The sequence below is a fragment of the Phascolarctos cinereus genome, unplaced genomic scaffold (assembly GCF_003287225.1).
Source record: "Phascolarctos cinereus isolate Bilbo 61053 unplaced genomic scaffold, phaCin_HiC Scaffold_1;HRSCAF=81, whole genome shotgun sequence".
Lineage (NCBI taxonomy): Eukaryota > Metazoa > Chordata > Mammalia > Diprotodontia > Phascolarctidae > Phascolarctos > Phascolarctos cinereus.
Window position 1 is genome coordinate 170,437,839 of NW_027555514.1, and position 14,798 is coordinate 170,452,636.

Genomic DNA, 14,798 nt, shown 5'->3' on the forward strand with positions numbered 1-14,798 from the left:
AACAAAAAAAACCCAATTTTAATTTCAAATATGAGGGGATTAAACTCAATAAAGTAAATGAATGTCAGAATGACCAAAATAAATAAAATTACTCTTACTCTTTTACCAAATGTATAAACACACACACCGAGAGAATAGTCTATTGTTGATTTATTTCTACAGAATCGACCACCTTTGGTGGGATAATGGACAGTCAGGAGTGTAACAGTCAGTTTAACACCAAGTGCCTGCTGGGGTGAGGGAGAGGGGCCATCAGGAGGTGAACAAAAGGGGAACACTAGAATTGGAAGGGGCCTCAGAAGCTAGTCTAAACTCTTTCTTTTTATAGATAAGGAAGTTGAGGCCTGGAGGTTATGACTAGCTAAAGGAGGAAAAAAAGGGTTGGTAAGTTGCCTAAGAAAACTGATAACACTGTAATTTTGCCCAGGAGCCATTATGACATATTTCCTACCATGGAGTACCATTCTGGCAAAGCCTTTAGCAAACCCTGTATCCAAAATTTCTGTCCAGTTGCATAAATGCACAGCATTCTATATTTGGAGTTGTTCTTGATTTTAGCAGCAATTTATGTTGTTCATAAATAAGATTACCAAAGAGTGTTTCCTTATAGCACATAAGAAATCAGTGAGTTGGTCCAAATAACCTATGATTCATCAAGCCCATGCTTAGGTGGCTGAGAAGGCCCTGGGAATGGGAATCGGATAGACCTGAATTCAAATTCTACCTCAGAACCTTACTAGCAGCGTGACCCTAAGCAAGTAATCACTCTCAGCCTGTTTTCTTTATTTGTAAACTATTGGGAAGAATTGGATGTGGGGCCTTATGAAGTCCTTTCCAGCCATAAATTATGATATTACCGTGCTAGACCCTGGGGTTACAAGTACTAAGAATTTACATGCTAGGTGCCAGGATGAAATAATCCCTATTTTGCAAAGCAGTAACAAAGGGCCTCTTCTTCCAGATTTTTCATCTCGACTGACTTCCTTGGAGAACTGGGGGAAACTACCACAAAATGAAACCAATCTTAAAACAATCCTAGAAAGCAATATGCCCCGGCCGGTGCATTTCTTTTCCTTTACAAGTACTCAGCATTTAAGAGGCTGGGCCAGCCAACATCGTCTCCTCATAAGAGAGTTAAATGCTCACAGGTGGAGGGGTCTACACGTTCAGAGAGAAACCCGGAGTTCATTTCAAGTTTTGGGCTTTCTACGAAGGATCCGCAAAACCCTGGGGAAGCATTCGGTTAAATTGGTCAGCAACCTGGGAAATCTAGATCAACCTGGCCCCTCTCCCCCTCAACGCCAGGATCCTGCTGCCACCCTGATCACCTTTTCCCTTGCATCTGGGCATGCATTTATTAAGCGCCTACTGTGCAAAGCGCTGGGAGACGGACCGTGCTCGGGGCTGGCCGCCGGCCCAGGAGGGAGGGCTAGCGAGCACGCTGACCGGTTGGGAATCAGGGGGAGGAGCCGCCGGCTCCTTGGAAGACGCCCCTCCGCGCCATTCGGTGCCCCTCGCCCCCCGGGGGAGGCGGAGCCGCGGGGTGCCGGGACCGGGGCAAGCGCCGGAAGAGGAAGCCTTGAGCTTGGTCCTGGGAAGCAGCGGGGGGCTGCGGGGGGCGGACAGGTGCCCCGCAGCGGGGCGGCGATGCGGGGCTGCTGGGACGCCCCGGGCTGGCGAGGCTCGTGAGCCAACATGGGGCTGCTCGGGTCCCTGCACCTGGCTCTCTTGGGGCTGGGGTTGGTGCTGGCTAGTGCGGCGGAGACCCCGGTGAACTCCAGCGTAGGTAAGGAGCGAGCCGGGGCCCCGGGTGGGAGTGGGGCCTGCCATTGCAGCTGGGACTTTAATATATGTATATTTTGCGCCGTGCTAATTCATTATTTCTTGCAACGAAACATATTTTATATTTTATTTTAAAACATTACAAAATGCTATATTTTAAAATGGTCACGTGCATTTTAAAAGGTTTGCTGGGTGATCCGAAATGAGCTTCTTAGGGAGGAGAAGGGACCGGGGCCTTCGTTTCCACCCTGGGAAGAAAGATCAGTTGCTTTCAGAAAGGGCTCTGGCCTCCGGGAAGGCTCTGCTGAGCCCAGTCCCCGCTGCCGGTACAAGAAAGCCGGGGCAGAAGCTTGAGAATCCTTCTCCTCTGGCTCTTTTTCCCGGGAACCTGGTATCCCAGGGTCTGGATCAGCCATGTTTCTGCCTTTTCCATGCCATTTCTCCAAACTGGGGCCCGGACCTTAGTTTATTTCAGGTGCAGAAATAACGGGGTTAGGGCCCCTCGAGAACGCAGAGGTAACCCCAAATGTGGAGCCTCCAAGTTACATCTTAGAGCAGTCATTTCAAGGAATTTGCTATGTCTAGAAAAGTCATGCAGAGGATTGGTCTTTATAAATTGTGTCATGTGCTTTGGTGCATGGAGTCAGACAATTCCTGGTTTGTTCCTTTTTTCCCTCCCCTTCATACTATTTGGGGGAGAGATCATCAGAATCCTTTAAACACTGTTAACTTGCTTTAGCTATTTGGGGCTTGAAGGAGTATCTTTAATGCAAGCAAATGAAACAATCAGAACAATTTAAATTTCAGAGATGCCCAGCTTTTGCAAAACTGAGTTGTACCATCGGGAATGCTAACTTTTTTTGTGCATTGCTTTGTCTCAAGAAGATGAGGTTATATTTATACTACAAAGCAGTTTATAAACATATCACAAGACCTTTGGTGTAGTGCTTCAAAGCCTTAGAAATCCTCACATTAAATCTTTGATGCCCCTGTGGCAAAGCACATGGTGGTATTTTATCCTGATCTTGTATGTTAAAAACTAGCTTGTTAAAGATTACTCGTCTGTCTAGTGATGCAGGCAGGGCTGGAGGCTCCTAACCTAGTGCTGTTTCTATTATATCAGGAACAAGATGTTATACACAACCCTTCAAAGCTAAAAAAAAAAGCCAAACAAACCCAAAACTAATTAGAAGCACTTGGCATTTTTTTTTTGTAGAAACTTGGCATTATTTTTAACCTGAAAGAGTTTGCTCAAGAACTGAATCAAAAAGCTGTTAATTAATACTTGATGCAAGAGACTTCCTGGCTTTAATGGAAAGAGAGCTCACCCCAGTCTGGAAGACTTGGGTTTAAGTCTCCCTTCTGACACATAATTTGCCTTTGATCTTAATCAATCCTTACTTTTTACTGTTCTAGGCACTTTGCTAACTAAAACCAATTTGCAGAGAGGTTGCTGATCTACATAGTAGAGGAAGTTTCTTACATCATCGAAGTCACAGGTCTATTCTTCCCCAGCATATAAAACCCTTCCACCAAAACCAACAGCGCCATGACATTTGAGCGTTGCTGAAGCTTTCTGATATTTTCCTTCTTATCCCTTCATCTGGATTCCCTATGGCATTTCTTCTGGGCCCTTCTTGCATTTCCTTAAGAGGGAACTTAACTATACCCACTGTTAAGTAACCAGACCTATTTTGACATGTATATGTGAGCTAAAGGTGAATAAAGAAAATTAATAAAGACCTTAATTTAGCGCAAGCATTATCAAGAGTTTTATGCATCTGGTAAAACCAGAGTCTGAGGTGGAAATGCCAAGTCCGTAACAACTGGCACTTAGAATGCCTTCCCAACAATGTTATTGCTGCCTAAAGAGAGGTAGGTGTTTGAAATGGGCTGTGCATCTTAGAGTGGTGGGGTTGATCGTAAAACTGGTGGCTGGATTCTTTAGGTTAGGTAGCCTCATGCCTGGCATTTGAACCATTGGCAAAGTATTATTTCATTAGTGCCTCAGATGTCTTTATTACAAGTTTTTATTAGCCCTGCTTTGTAAATGAGGAAATTCATGGAAGGTACTTAAGTAACTTGCCAAGGTCACACAGTATCCAAAACTGAAGTTTTCAGGACTTGAAGTCCAGTACTCCATCCACTAGGATGGGGTGACTTATAGTTTATAGACTCTTAGCTGGTCAGTGAGTCAGTGACCTATCATTAATTAAGTGCTTACTATGTGCCCAGCCCTGTGTTAAGGCTGGAGAATAGAAAGAAAGGCAAAAGACAGTTAGTAAACATTTATTAAGAGTTTACTATGTGCCAGGCACTATGCTAAGCACTGGGGATCCAAAAAGGAAAAAACAGAGGTATACTGTCCCTGCCCTTAAGAAGCATACCATCTATGAGAGAAAGACAACATACAAAAGAAGGCTTTTGATTGGTACGTGGGGAGGAAGTACAGGACTAGGAGTATGGTGTGGAAGTCTTTAAGAGAAGTTCCAAAGTAGTTCAGCCAGATGAGAAAGGAGAAATCTGAGTTGGAGGTTGGAGTTCATGGTCCCACTGTCCAGTCAGACAAGAGGGTAGTAATTTGGTGTAGAACCACAGCTGATGAGATCTCTTAGAGGATGATGAGGTTGGCCCAATAAAGAGCTTCCTGGCACATGGTAGAAAAGTCTCTGCTCTCAAATAGCTCATAATCTAGTAATCTAGTGCAAACAGCTATGTACAAACAAATATATGTGTGTGTATATATATATATATATATATATATATATATATATGTATGTATATATATGTGTGTGTATATATATATGTATATACACCCCCCCAATTTGTCAATTTATCCTCTCTCTCTCTCTCTCTCTCTCTCTCTCTCTCTCTTTCTCTTTCTGTCTCTCTGTATGTGTGTGTGTATATATATGTATATATATATATATACATATATATGTATATGATAAATTGTGGGTAATATCAGAGGGAAGGAAAGGGGGGTGGATAGAGTGCTGGTTTTGGAGTCAGGAAGACTCATCTTCCTGAGATCAGATCTGGCCTCCAACACTTACTAGTGGCTGTGTTTGCCTCGGTTTCCTTATCTGTAAAATGAACTGGAGAAGGAAATGACAAACCACTCCAGTATCTTTGGCAAGAAAACCCAGATGGGGTCACAGAGTCAGACCCAACTGAAAAATGACTGAACAACATTAGAGGGAAGACACTAAGATTAAGGGGGACTGGGAAAAGCATATTATAGAAGGTGCTCAAATTATGTTTTATGATAACTTTGAGTGGGAGAAAGCCTTACATAGGGTAGGTGATATGGAGTATTAGGCAGGCATTTATAGCTAATTAAAAATGCATAAATTTTCCCCAGATTTCATCAGTCTGATAGTCTACAGAGGTGAGGAACCTCTGGCCACATGTGACCTTCTAGGTCCTTGGGTGTGGCCTTTTGACTGAATCCAGGTTTTACAGAACAAATCCTTTCATTAAGGGGATTTGTTCTGTGAAGTTTGGATTCAGTCAGAGGGCTGCACTTGAGGACCTAGGAGGTCACATGTGACCTCAAAACTGCAGATTCCCCACCCCTGGTCCTCTCTCCAGAGTTTTTACTAAAGTTAAGAAGTAGCTTTGTAATAATTCCTTCTATTAACCCTATTCTCTTTCTCTTGTATGATGATGATAGCAGTTCCCATTCACCTCGAACTTTGATATAGATGCTAATTAGCAATGAAACATGCCAGAAGCATATTTTCTCTGTTGTGCTTTTCTTCTTTAGTCTGTTTATAGTTAAATTTTTATAACTGTATATTTTGAATCTCCAAACTTCCAGTTTTCACACTGAACATTTATATGCTATATTAAGAATTTTTTATATTTTTGTTATTTTGTATGTTATATTAATATTCTAATATATTATATTTAATTATATATTTTATATGTAATATATTTATATCTATATATCATAGTGATAATATATTTTTGTATGTTATATTAAGACATTTTTATGTTGAGGTTTTTATTTTGCATAAATATTCCAGGATTGATGTCCTTTAAATTCTCAGAGTGTGATCGTATTGATGTCCTGAAACAGCAGGCTCATACAATGGAAAGAACAGTGGGTTTGGAATTAATGGGCCCAAGTTCAGCTCTTGGTAAGGTCGCTTTACCAGCTCTGTGACCCCGGACAAGTCACTGGGTCTTATTCTTTGGGCCTCGGTTTTCTCATCTGCAAAATGAAGGGCTTGGAATAGTTGGTTTCTAAGCTTCAAATCCTGCTCCAAATCTAAGATCCTTTGATGCTGTGTGTAGAGAGATAATATGTGGCTGTTCTCTTTCCCCAATAGAAGAGATTCTGACAGTTAGAATCCTTTTGTTAACAAATCCTTTTACTAAGGGGATTTGTTCTGTGAAGTTTGGATTTGGTTAATGAGTCACACTTGAGGACCTCAAGGGCCACATGTGGCTTGGAGGCCGCAGGTTTCCCATCCACATGCTTTTTCATGCTGTGTAACTCTTGGCCACATGGTCCAGTAAAAGTCTTCATAGAGGGTCAATCCATTGTGATTTATGTCAGGACATTGGCCAGAGTTCCACGGGATAGGAGATTGCAGTCTGTATTGATGGAGTGAATTGTGCTCACGTCTGTGATCCCTTTAAAGTGTCTTCCCAGTGAGGGTCAGGCCCAGACCCTTACCTATATCCATGATATCTGCGCACAGTTGAAAAATTGGATCTTTTCCATGGTAGGGTCCAGGAGCGCCTCCCAGCTCCTACTGGGCAATAAGCTAAGAAGCTCAAGAGAGGTTAGGGTAGTATCTTACTTCATTTTTGTGCCTGCGACATCCAAGCACAGAGCCTTGCACATTTTAATAATTTTACTAGACTTGTGATTTCTTTGGCAGAAAGATCTCCCAATCAAGAAACTGTCTATTAAAGCACTTTTATTCTTGCTCTTTATCTTATGCTTTTAAAGAGTTGCCTTAACAGGAGGGGGGATTCTGTGGCCTTCAGGTCACATGTGACCTTCTAGGCTCACGTGTGGCCCTTTGACTGAATCCAAACTTCATAGAACAAATCCCCTTAATGAAAGGATTTGTTCTATAAAACTTGGAATCTGTCAAAAGGCCTTACCCAAGCACCTAGAAGGCCACATGTGGCCTCAAGGCCAGAGGTTCCCCATCCCTGGAGGAAAATGAGAGGTTCTTCCTGGTTATGAAGCTAACTCTGTCTACCTATGCTGACTCTTGCCTTGCATGTATTACCTGCTTAATAAATATTTGTTTCATTGGATTGGTTCAAGTGCCTCTGTTTCCCTAGGGTAGCAGTGGGCTTCTTTCTTACCTGTGAACCTGCTGTTCACAGAAGAGGGCCTGGGAAAATACCTGATGCCAAAGATATGCAGTGTCCCAAAAGTCTTAATGCAGTTTTAAGTAAAGCTTAGAACTGCACTAAGATTTTTTTGGACACCCTGTAATGAAAAGAGGGCAGTTTTAAGTTTTTAGGTCTGCATTAAGACTTTTGGGACACCTATATTGGCATTTAATAGAAGCATTCTCTAATCAAAAGCATTTGACCCCCAAGGAAGGCAAAATACACAGCCCTTCCTTTGTTAGAGGTGGATGACTGTGGGTGTGGAATATGACATTACTATCAGAATCAGTTAACGCTTTAAGTTAAGAGCTCTTTTTTTTTTTGGTAAATACTATTTTATTTTTTCCAATTGCATGTAAAGATGGTTTTCAGCATTCATTTTTTATAAGATTTTGAGTTTCAAATTTTTTTTCCTCCTTCCCATCCCCCTTCCCCAAGATGGCTAAGCAATCTGATATAGGCTATACATGTACAATCATGTGAATATATTTCCACATTAGTCATCTTGTGAAAGAAGAAACAGAACCAAAGGGTAAAGCCACAAAAAAACCAAAAAAAAAAAAAGAAAATAGTATACTTCGATCTGCATTCGGACTCCATAGTTCTTTCTCTGTATGTGGACAGCATTTTCCGTCATGAATCTTTTGGACTTGACTTGGGTCATTGTATTCCTGAGAAGAGCTAAGTCTGTCACAGTTGATCATCACACAGTGTTGCTGTTACTGTGTATAGTATTCTCCTGGTTCTGCTCATTTCACTCAGCATCAGTTCATATAAGTCTTCCTAGGTTTTTCTGAATCTGCCTGCTCATCATTTCTTATAGAACAATAGTATTCCATTACATTGTTATACCACAACTTGTTCAGCCATTCCACAGTTGATGGGCATCCCCTCAATTTCTAATTCTTTGCTACCAGAAAAAGAGCTGCTATAAATATTTTTGTACATGTAGGTCTTTTTCCCTTTTTTATGATATCTTTGGGATACAGACCTAGTAGTGGTATTGCTGGATCAAAGGGTATGCACAGTTTTATAGCCCTTTGGGCATAGTTCCAGTTTTCTCTCCAGAATGTTTGGATCAGTCCACAACTCTACCAATAATGCGTTAGTGTCCCAGTTTTCACACATCTTCTCCAACATTTATCATTTTTCTTTTCTGTCATTTATTTATTTATTCATTTGTTTGCTTGCTTGTTTATTTTTCTATTTATTTATTCATTCATTCATTCATTTTTTTCATTCATTCATTCATTTATTGTGAGGCAGTCAGAGTTAAGTGACTTGCCCATGATCACACAGCTAGTAAGTATCAGGTGTTTGGTCTGAGGCCAGATTTGAACTCAGGTCCTCCTGACTCCAGGGCTGGTACTTTATCCACTGAGCTATCTAGCTGCCCCCCCTTTCTGTCATATTAGCCAATCTGATAGGTGTGAGGTGGTACCTCAGAGTCATTTTAATTTGCATTTCACTGAGTTTTTTTTTAACTTAAAAAAAATTTTTTTTGACAAGAGATGACTCTGGCTCTTTGGGTAGTGTGCTCTCCCCACCAGCCTTCAATTTTTGAAAATGAAAGTGATGTAAAAACAAATATCAATAAAAATTAAAAAGAAAAAATGTCAAAGAAAGGGAAACTTTATTGGAGTTGAGGACCTGGGTTGGAGTCCTGGCCTTACAACACTTATTATTTTTCTTTTTAAAAAAATTTAATATTATATTCCCCTTCCCCCCCAATTGCATGTAAATACAGTTTTTAACGTTTAAAACATTTTTTTGAGTTCCAAATTCTTTCCCTACGTTCCTATCTTCTGCCCCTCATTGAGAAGGCATGCAGTTTGATATAGGTTCTACATTCTGCAACACTTATTACTATGTTATCGTGGGCAAGCTACTTAAACTCTTTGGGCTCAGTTTCCTTATCTATAAATTGAGGTTTGACCAGGGTCTCTGGTGTCACACATGCACTGACCAAACGTGGACCACAACACTCCTGTACGTGACTTGAACTAGATTAAGTCATAGTTCTATCTGATTTTATTGTGTTGCTGTTTAATTAAAAAAAAAAGATAAATACTTGCGGTGTTCTACAAACCACATGTGGCCCGAAGGGATACTTACCTGTGATTTTGTGGCCTTTGTTTCTCTTTGAGTTTGACCCCACTGCTCCAGACGACTTCAAAGGTCCTGCCCAGCTCTGAATCTGATAGAATGAGCTCTTCAGTCTGTCTGTCCCTGGATAGCCAATGAATGTTCTCTATTTAATTATGTACCTGTCAGTAATTCATCTAGAATACAGTATACAGTACATTCCGAAGGCTACGACTATAGTTTGTTTTTTTTAGCTTTTTTTATGAGGTGATTGGGGTTAAGTGACTTGCCCAGGGTCACATAGCTAGTAAGTGTTAAGTGTCTGACGCTGGATTTGAACTGAGGTCCTTCTAACTCCAAGGCTGGAGCTCTGTCCACTGTGCCACCTAGCTGTCCCTGTAGTTCTTTTAAAGGGTCAAAAAGGAAGAAAAGAAAGAAAAAACACATTGCTTTGTCATTTTATGGGCAGATTATGAGTTAATTAAGCTTGGGTCGAAAGAGAAACAGGCTTAGCCATCTAGGGTATGATGTGCAAGGTGAACAAGTATGGTGGGGGGGTTTTGTTTGTTTTTTTAAGCTGAACCAGGAAAATTCTACTCTTGGCACACAGGTATTTATTTTGTGAGAAGCTAAAACTATATATATTATGATAAAGGTTTATAGCTTCTAGTAGACAGTAGTACAGAGAGAGATTTAATTCTTAAAAGGGAATCAGGGAGAAGTGGGGCATAATTTTAAAACCTTGATTAGCCTGGTTTTTATATCTTGGGTTGGGGAGAGGGGAGTGAGAGAAGGCTGAATATACATTTATAGGGTGAAATTCACAACCAAATATTTTATTCATTTCCATATGAATAGCCTGCTGTGGGGAAGATAACCCTCTACCCTTCCTGTCTCCATTTTTCTTGGCAGATACATGTTTGAAGAGTCCAGGAAGGTAGAAACTAGGGCCTGCAGCAGATGACTGTTTAGCTACCTTTCTTTTCTTTTTTTAAAAATTAAATTTTTTGGGGTTACATTTTAAGTTCTGAATTGTCTCCCTCCCTTCCTTTCTACTCCTCACTAGAGAAGGCCACCATTTGGCACAGATTGTGTGTGTGTGTGTGTGTGTGTGTGTGTGTGTGTATACACAAGCATACATATGTACATGTGTGTGTATATGAACCCATGCTATTCACACTTATGTTTATCAGTCCGTTCTCTGAAAGTGGATAGCATCTTCCTTCTTAGGTCCTTTGTAGCTGATTTGAGTATTTTTAACGCCTAGAATAGCCTATTCATTCACAGTTATTCTTCAAAAAATGTTGCTGATTCTCTATACAACGTTCTTTGGTTCTGCTCATTTCACTCATTAGTTCATGCTAGTCTTTCCAGGTTTTTCTGAAGTCAATCTGCTCATCATTTCTTATAGCACACTAGTACTCCACACTTAGCTACCTCTCTATCTACCTGCTTTGGGGGGTCATGTCTTCTCAGGTTTCTGTCTTTTCTTAGCTTCAAGGGCATTGCTCCATCTATCTTACTGAAGAGGCAGAGTGGGTAGAGGAGAACGACCTGGATCTAAATCCCATCTCAGATACTAAATATGTGAGCCTGAGTAAGTCTCAGCCTCTCTATGCCTCAGTTTCCTCATTTAAAATCGGGATTGGATTTGACATCCTCTGTTTCCTTCCAGGGCAGCTAGGTGGTGCAGTGGATAGAGTACCAGGCTTGGAACCAGGCAGATCTGAGTTCAAAACCAGCATTGGACACTTACTGTGTGACCCTGGGCAAGTCACTTAACACCTATTTGCCTCAGTTCTTCACCTGTAAAATCAGGATACCTTAGAGAAGGAATTGGCAAACCACTCCAATATCTTTGCCAAGAAAACCTAGGGTTACATAGAGTTGGACATGACTGAACAATAACAACGAGGTCCCTTCCAGATTTAAATCTGTCATACCCTGATCATCAGTTTCTCTGGCTCCTTACTTACACCAAACAAAACTGCTGAGGTGTAATCATACCACACTGTCATACTCTCCAGCAACTGCCCTTTCTTTCCTTTCGCTGTTAAAACTTGGTGTTCCTGCTCCCTCAAAATTATCTTTTCAATTTAACCCTTTGCAGTCTGGCATTCACTCCACCCTTCAGTTACCAGTTGGCTCCTAATTATCAAATCTGATCAGCCTTTTTCCATTTCTTATCCCCTTTGATTTCTCTTTCTTTCTCTTTCTCTCTTTTCTCCATTTGCCTCTGTGTCTTTGTCTCTGTCTCTGTCTCTCTCTCTTTGGAAGCAGTGGGGTTAAGTGATTTGCCCAGGGTCACATAGCTAAGGAAGTGTCAAGTGTCTGAGGCAGGATTTAAGCTTAGGTCCTCCTGACTCTCTGCACCACCTAGCTTTCCCTGATCTCTCTTTAGCGCTGGACCACCACTCCTTCCCTGAAACCTTTTACCACCTTGGCTTTCAAAAAACCTCCTGTCTTACTTTAATTGAACATACTTTTGCTCAGGTATCCCATTTAAAATAGAAAAGCTTACTTCACAATGCCTTGAAACAGGAGTGGGAGTTGGAAGGGCTGACCAGAGTAGGCTCCACGCAAGAAAACTTCAGAAATTGAGTCATTAGTTCTCAGTAGGCAAGAGCCTACAGTAGTAATGCGTCTTGTCCAAATTACTGTTGAAGGTGCTTCAGTTACTCTGGCTTTTTTTTTTGCAAGGAATCTAGTAACTTTGCATTTGACATCAGCTATAGTGTGAATAGGTAGAACAAAAAATATCATTATTTGGTCCCTCTGCTAGGTAAGGAATGGGGTTCTGCAGAAAGTAATCAATGACTGTAACAAAGATATTCAAAAAACAGCTCTTATATTGAGTTCTCAACCACCATAAAGTGTTTTCTGTAGGCGGCTGTCAATGCAGCATCTAGGGCCAGTGAGCAGCTGTGGAAAAGGGGTATATCCTGGGCAGTGACCCTATTTTGGTGGTATTTTAGGGGAGACTCATTTCAGGGGAGGAAGGAGAGGGAATAGTAATAATAGATAGCATTTACGTAGCATTTTGAGGTTTACAAAGCATGTTATCTCATTTGAAATAGTAATTGGCATCCATAGGTTGTTAACTTTTCTTCAGGAAGCTTTTCTGCCTTTCCATGGGATTGAGGTACCAGTACTGTGAGGTTTGTAGGGGAGAAGAGAACTTTTTTTAATGAATTGAACAAGTTGGGAACAAGAACACTAGCACCTATCTGGACCCTGGGTAGGTGTGATTCTGATTTTTTTTTAAGGAGTTTGGGGGGAAGGATGCACGTGGCCATGCTACTCCTTTTCAAAAATCTTCATCAGCTCCATAATGTTTTTTTAAACCTGGGGTCCGTGGATCGTCGAGGGCTTCATCGAGATTTCAGGGGAGTCCATGAACTTGGGTGGAAAACATATTACCTGTTTCTTTTCACTAACCTCTAACTGAATTTAGTATTTTCCTTCCATTTTTTATATAGACATGAAACACTATTCTTTTTAAAAAAAATAATTAATTTTTAGTTTTCAGCATTCACTTTTATAAGATTTTGAGTTCTAAATTTTCCCCCTCCTTCCTTTCCCCCCTCCCCAAGATGGTGTGCAATCTGATATAGGCTATACGTGTACAATCATATTAAACGTATTTTCACATTGGTCACGTTGTGAAAGACAAATCAGAACAAAAGGAAAAAACCATGAGAAAAGAAAAAAAAGAGAAAATATGCTCAGTCTGCATTCAGACTTCATAGTTCTTTCTCTGGATGTGGAGATAGCATTTACCATCTTGAGTCTTAGGTCATTGCATTGCTGAGAAGAGCTAACTCTATCAAAGTTGGTTATCACACAATGTTACTGTTACTGTGCACAGTGTTCTCCTGGTTCTGCTCATTTCACCCTGTATCAGTTCATGTCAGTCTTTCCAGGTTTTTCTGAAGTCTGCCTGCTCTTATCATTTCTTATGGAACAGTCGTATTCCATTACATTCCTATAGCACAACTTGCTCAGCCATTCCCCAGTTGATGAGCATTCCTTCAATTTCCAATTCTTTGCCACCACAAAAAGAGCTGCTCTAAATATTTTTGTACATGTGGGTCCTTTTCCCTTTTTTATGATCTCTTCATTAAACACTACTCCAGGAAGGTTTCCAAAGGCTTTACTGGACTGTTGAAGGGGTCCATGATGCATACAAGGTTAACTCCAAGGACTTGATAGGATAAAATATAAATTTGTATACAAGCTTGGTATTTAAGGCTTTCTGTGATCTGGCTCCAGCCTGCATTTCCAGTTTTCTTCACTCTGTTCTCTGTTAAGCATTCTGCTAAAGTGGATGTATTAGCTTTTTCCTGCTCCCATCTTTACCCTTCCTGCCTCTAGAGGTACAGTGTAAGGAACCCAGGTTCATATCCCAGCTTTCTTATGTACTATTTGTATAGCTGGACAATTCATTTCACCTAACAGATTGCTAGGGGGTGGAGTGAATAAAGCACTGGGCCTGGAGTCAGGAAGACTTGAGTTCAAATGTAGCTACAGACACTTACTAGCTGTGTGACCCCTGGACAAGTCATTTAACCTCTGTGTGCCTCAATTTCTTTAACTGTCAATTAGGGACAATAAAAGCACCTACCCCCAGTGTTGTTGTAAGGATCAAATGAAATAGTATTTGTAAAGCACTTAGTATAATACCTGGCACATAATGGTAGGTGTTTAGTAAAAATGTTTGTTCTCTTATTCCCCTTATCTCAGGCACCACTTCTTCCATGAGATCTTCCTGGATTGCCTCCTTTCTCCCAATTGAAAATAATCTCTTCCTCTTCAGTTTCTTAAAAATTGGAAAAAAAACCCCCTATTTTTGCTTTGTGTGTTTTATCTCTTCTAGATTATAAACTCAAAGATTGTCTTCTTTTCTTCTTCTTGTTTGAGTTGAAGTTAGAAAATAGGAGATTGAAATGGGTGACTGACAGTTTTTTTATTGACAATTTTCCTGTTTTTGTTGAATCTAAATTCTTTGTCTTAATTCGCAGTCTTCATTATACGTTTGAGATTAATTTTTTGTTGTTTTTCCCCAGAACTGTGATTTCATTGGTGTAAAGAACTCTCTGTGAGGGATTTTCTTTTACCAGTGCAGATCAAGCACTGTTTTGTAGTTTATAAAAGGAATTTCCTGGGGGCTGATATGTTGTGACTTGCCCAGGGTGTCTGTCTCTCTATCTGTCTGTCTGTCTCTCTCTCATACACATACACACACACGCACACACACACACACACACACACACACACACACACACACCCATGTATGTTTCAGAGGCTGGCTTTAAACTCCCAAACTGGTTTTTTTTTCTTTTTTGGTGAGGCAGTTGGGGTCAAGTGACTTGGCCAGGGTCACACAGCTAGTAAGTATCAAGTGTCTGAGGCCAAATTTGAGCTCAGGTCCTCTTGACTCCAAGGCCTGAGCTCCCCAAGCTGTTTTTGAAGGCCATATCTCTCCTCCACCTCACCACATTGTCTAGAGAACATCTGGATAACTATCAAGTGGGAGAGAATTTTTTTTAAAAATCAGAAAAATTGAG

General features: G+C 40.8%; 1 protein-coding gene across 2 annotated transcripts in view; it reads left to right on the top strand.

Annotated features, from left to right (window-relative positions):
• The first annotated feature begins 1,515 nt into the window (after positions 1-1,515).
• TM7SF3 (transmembrane 7 superfamily member 3) overlaps positions 1,516-14,798 on the top strand; it is a 41,995-nt gene continuing 28,712 nt past the window's right edge. Inside the window, exon 1 of one of the 2 annotated variants that reach the window (XM_020965088.2) lies at positions 1,516-1,786. In XM_020965088.2, the coding sequence (XP_020820747.1) occupies positions 1,696-1,786 (91 nt within the window). In that variant the 5' untranslated portion in view covers positions 1,516-1,695. The remainder of the gene's footprint in view (positions 1,787-14,798) is intronic. The other variant, XM_020965087.2, reaches the window with a different exon arrangement.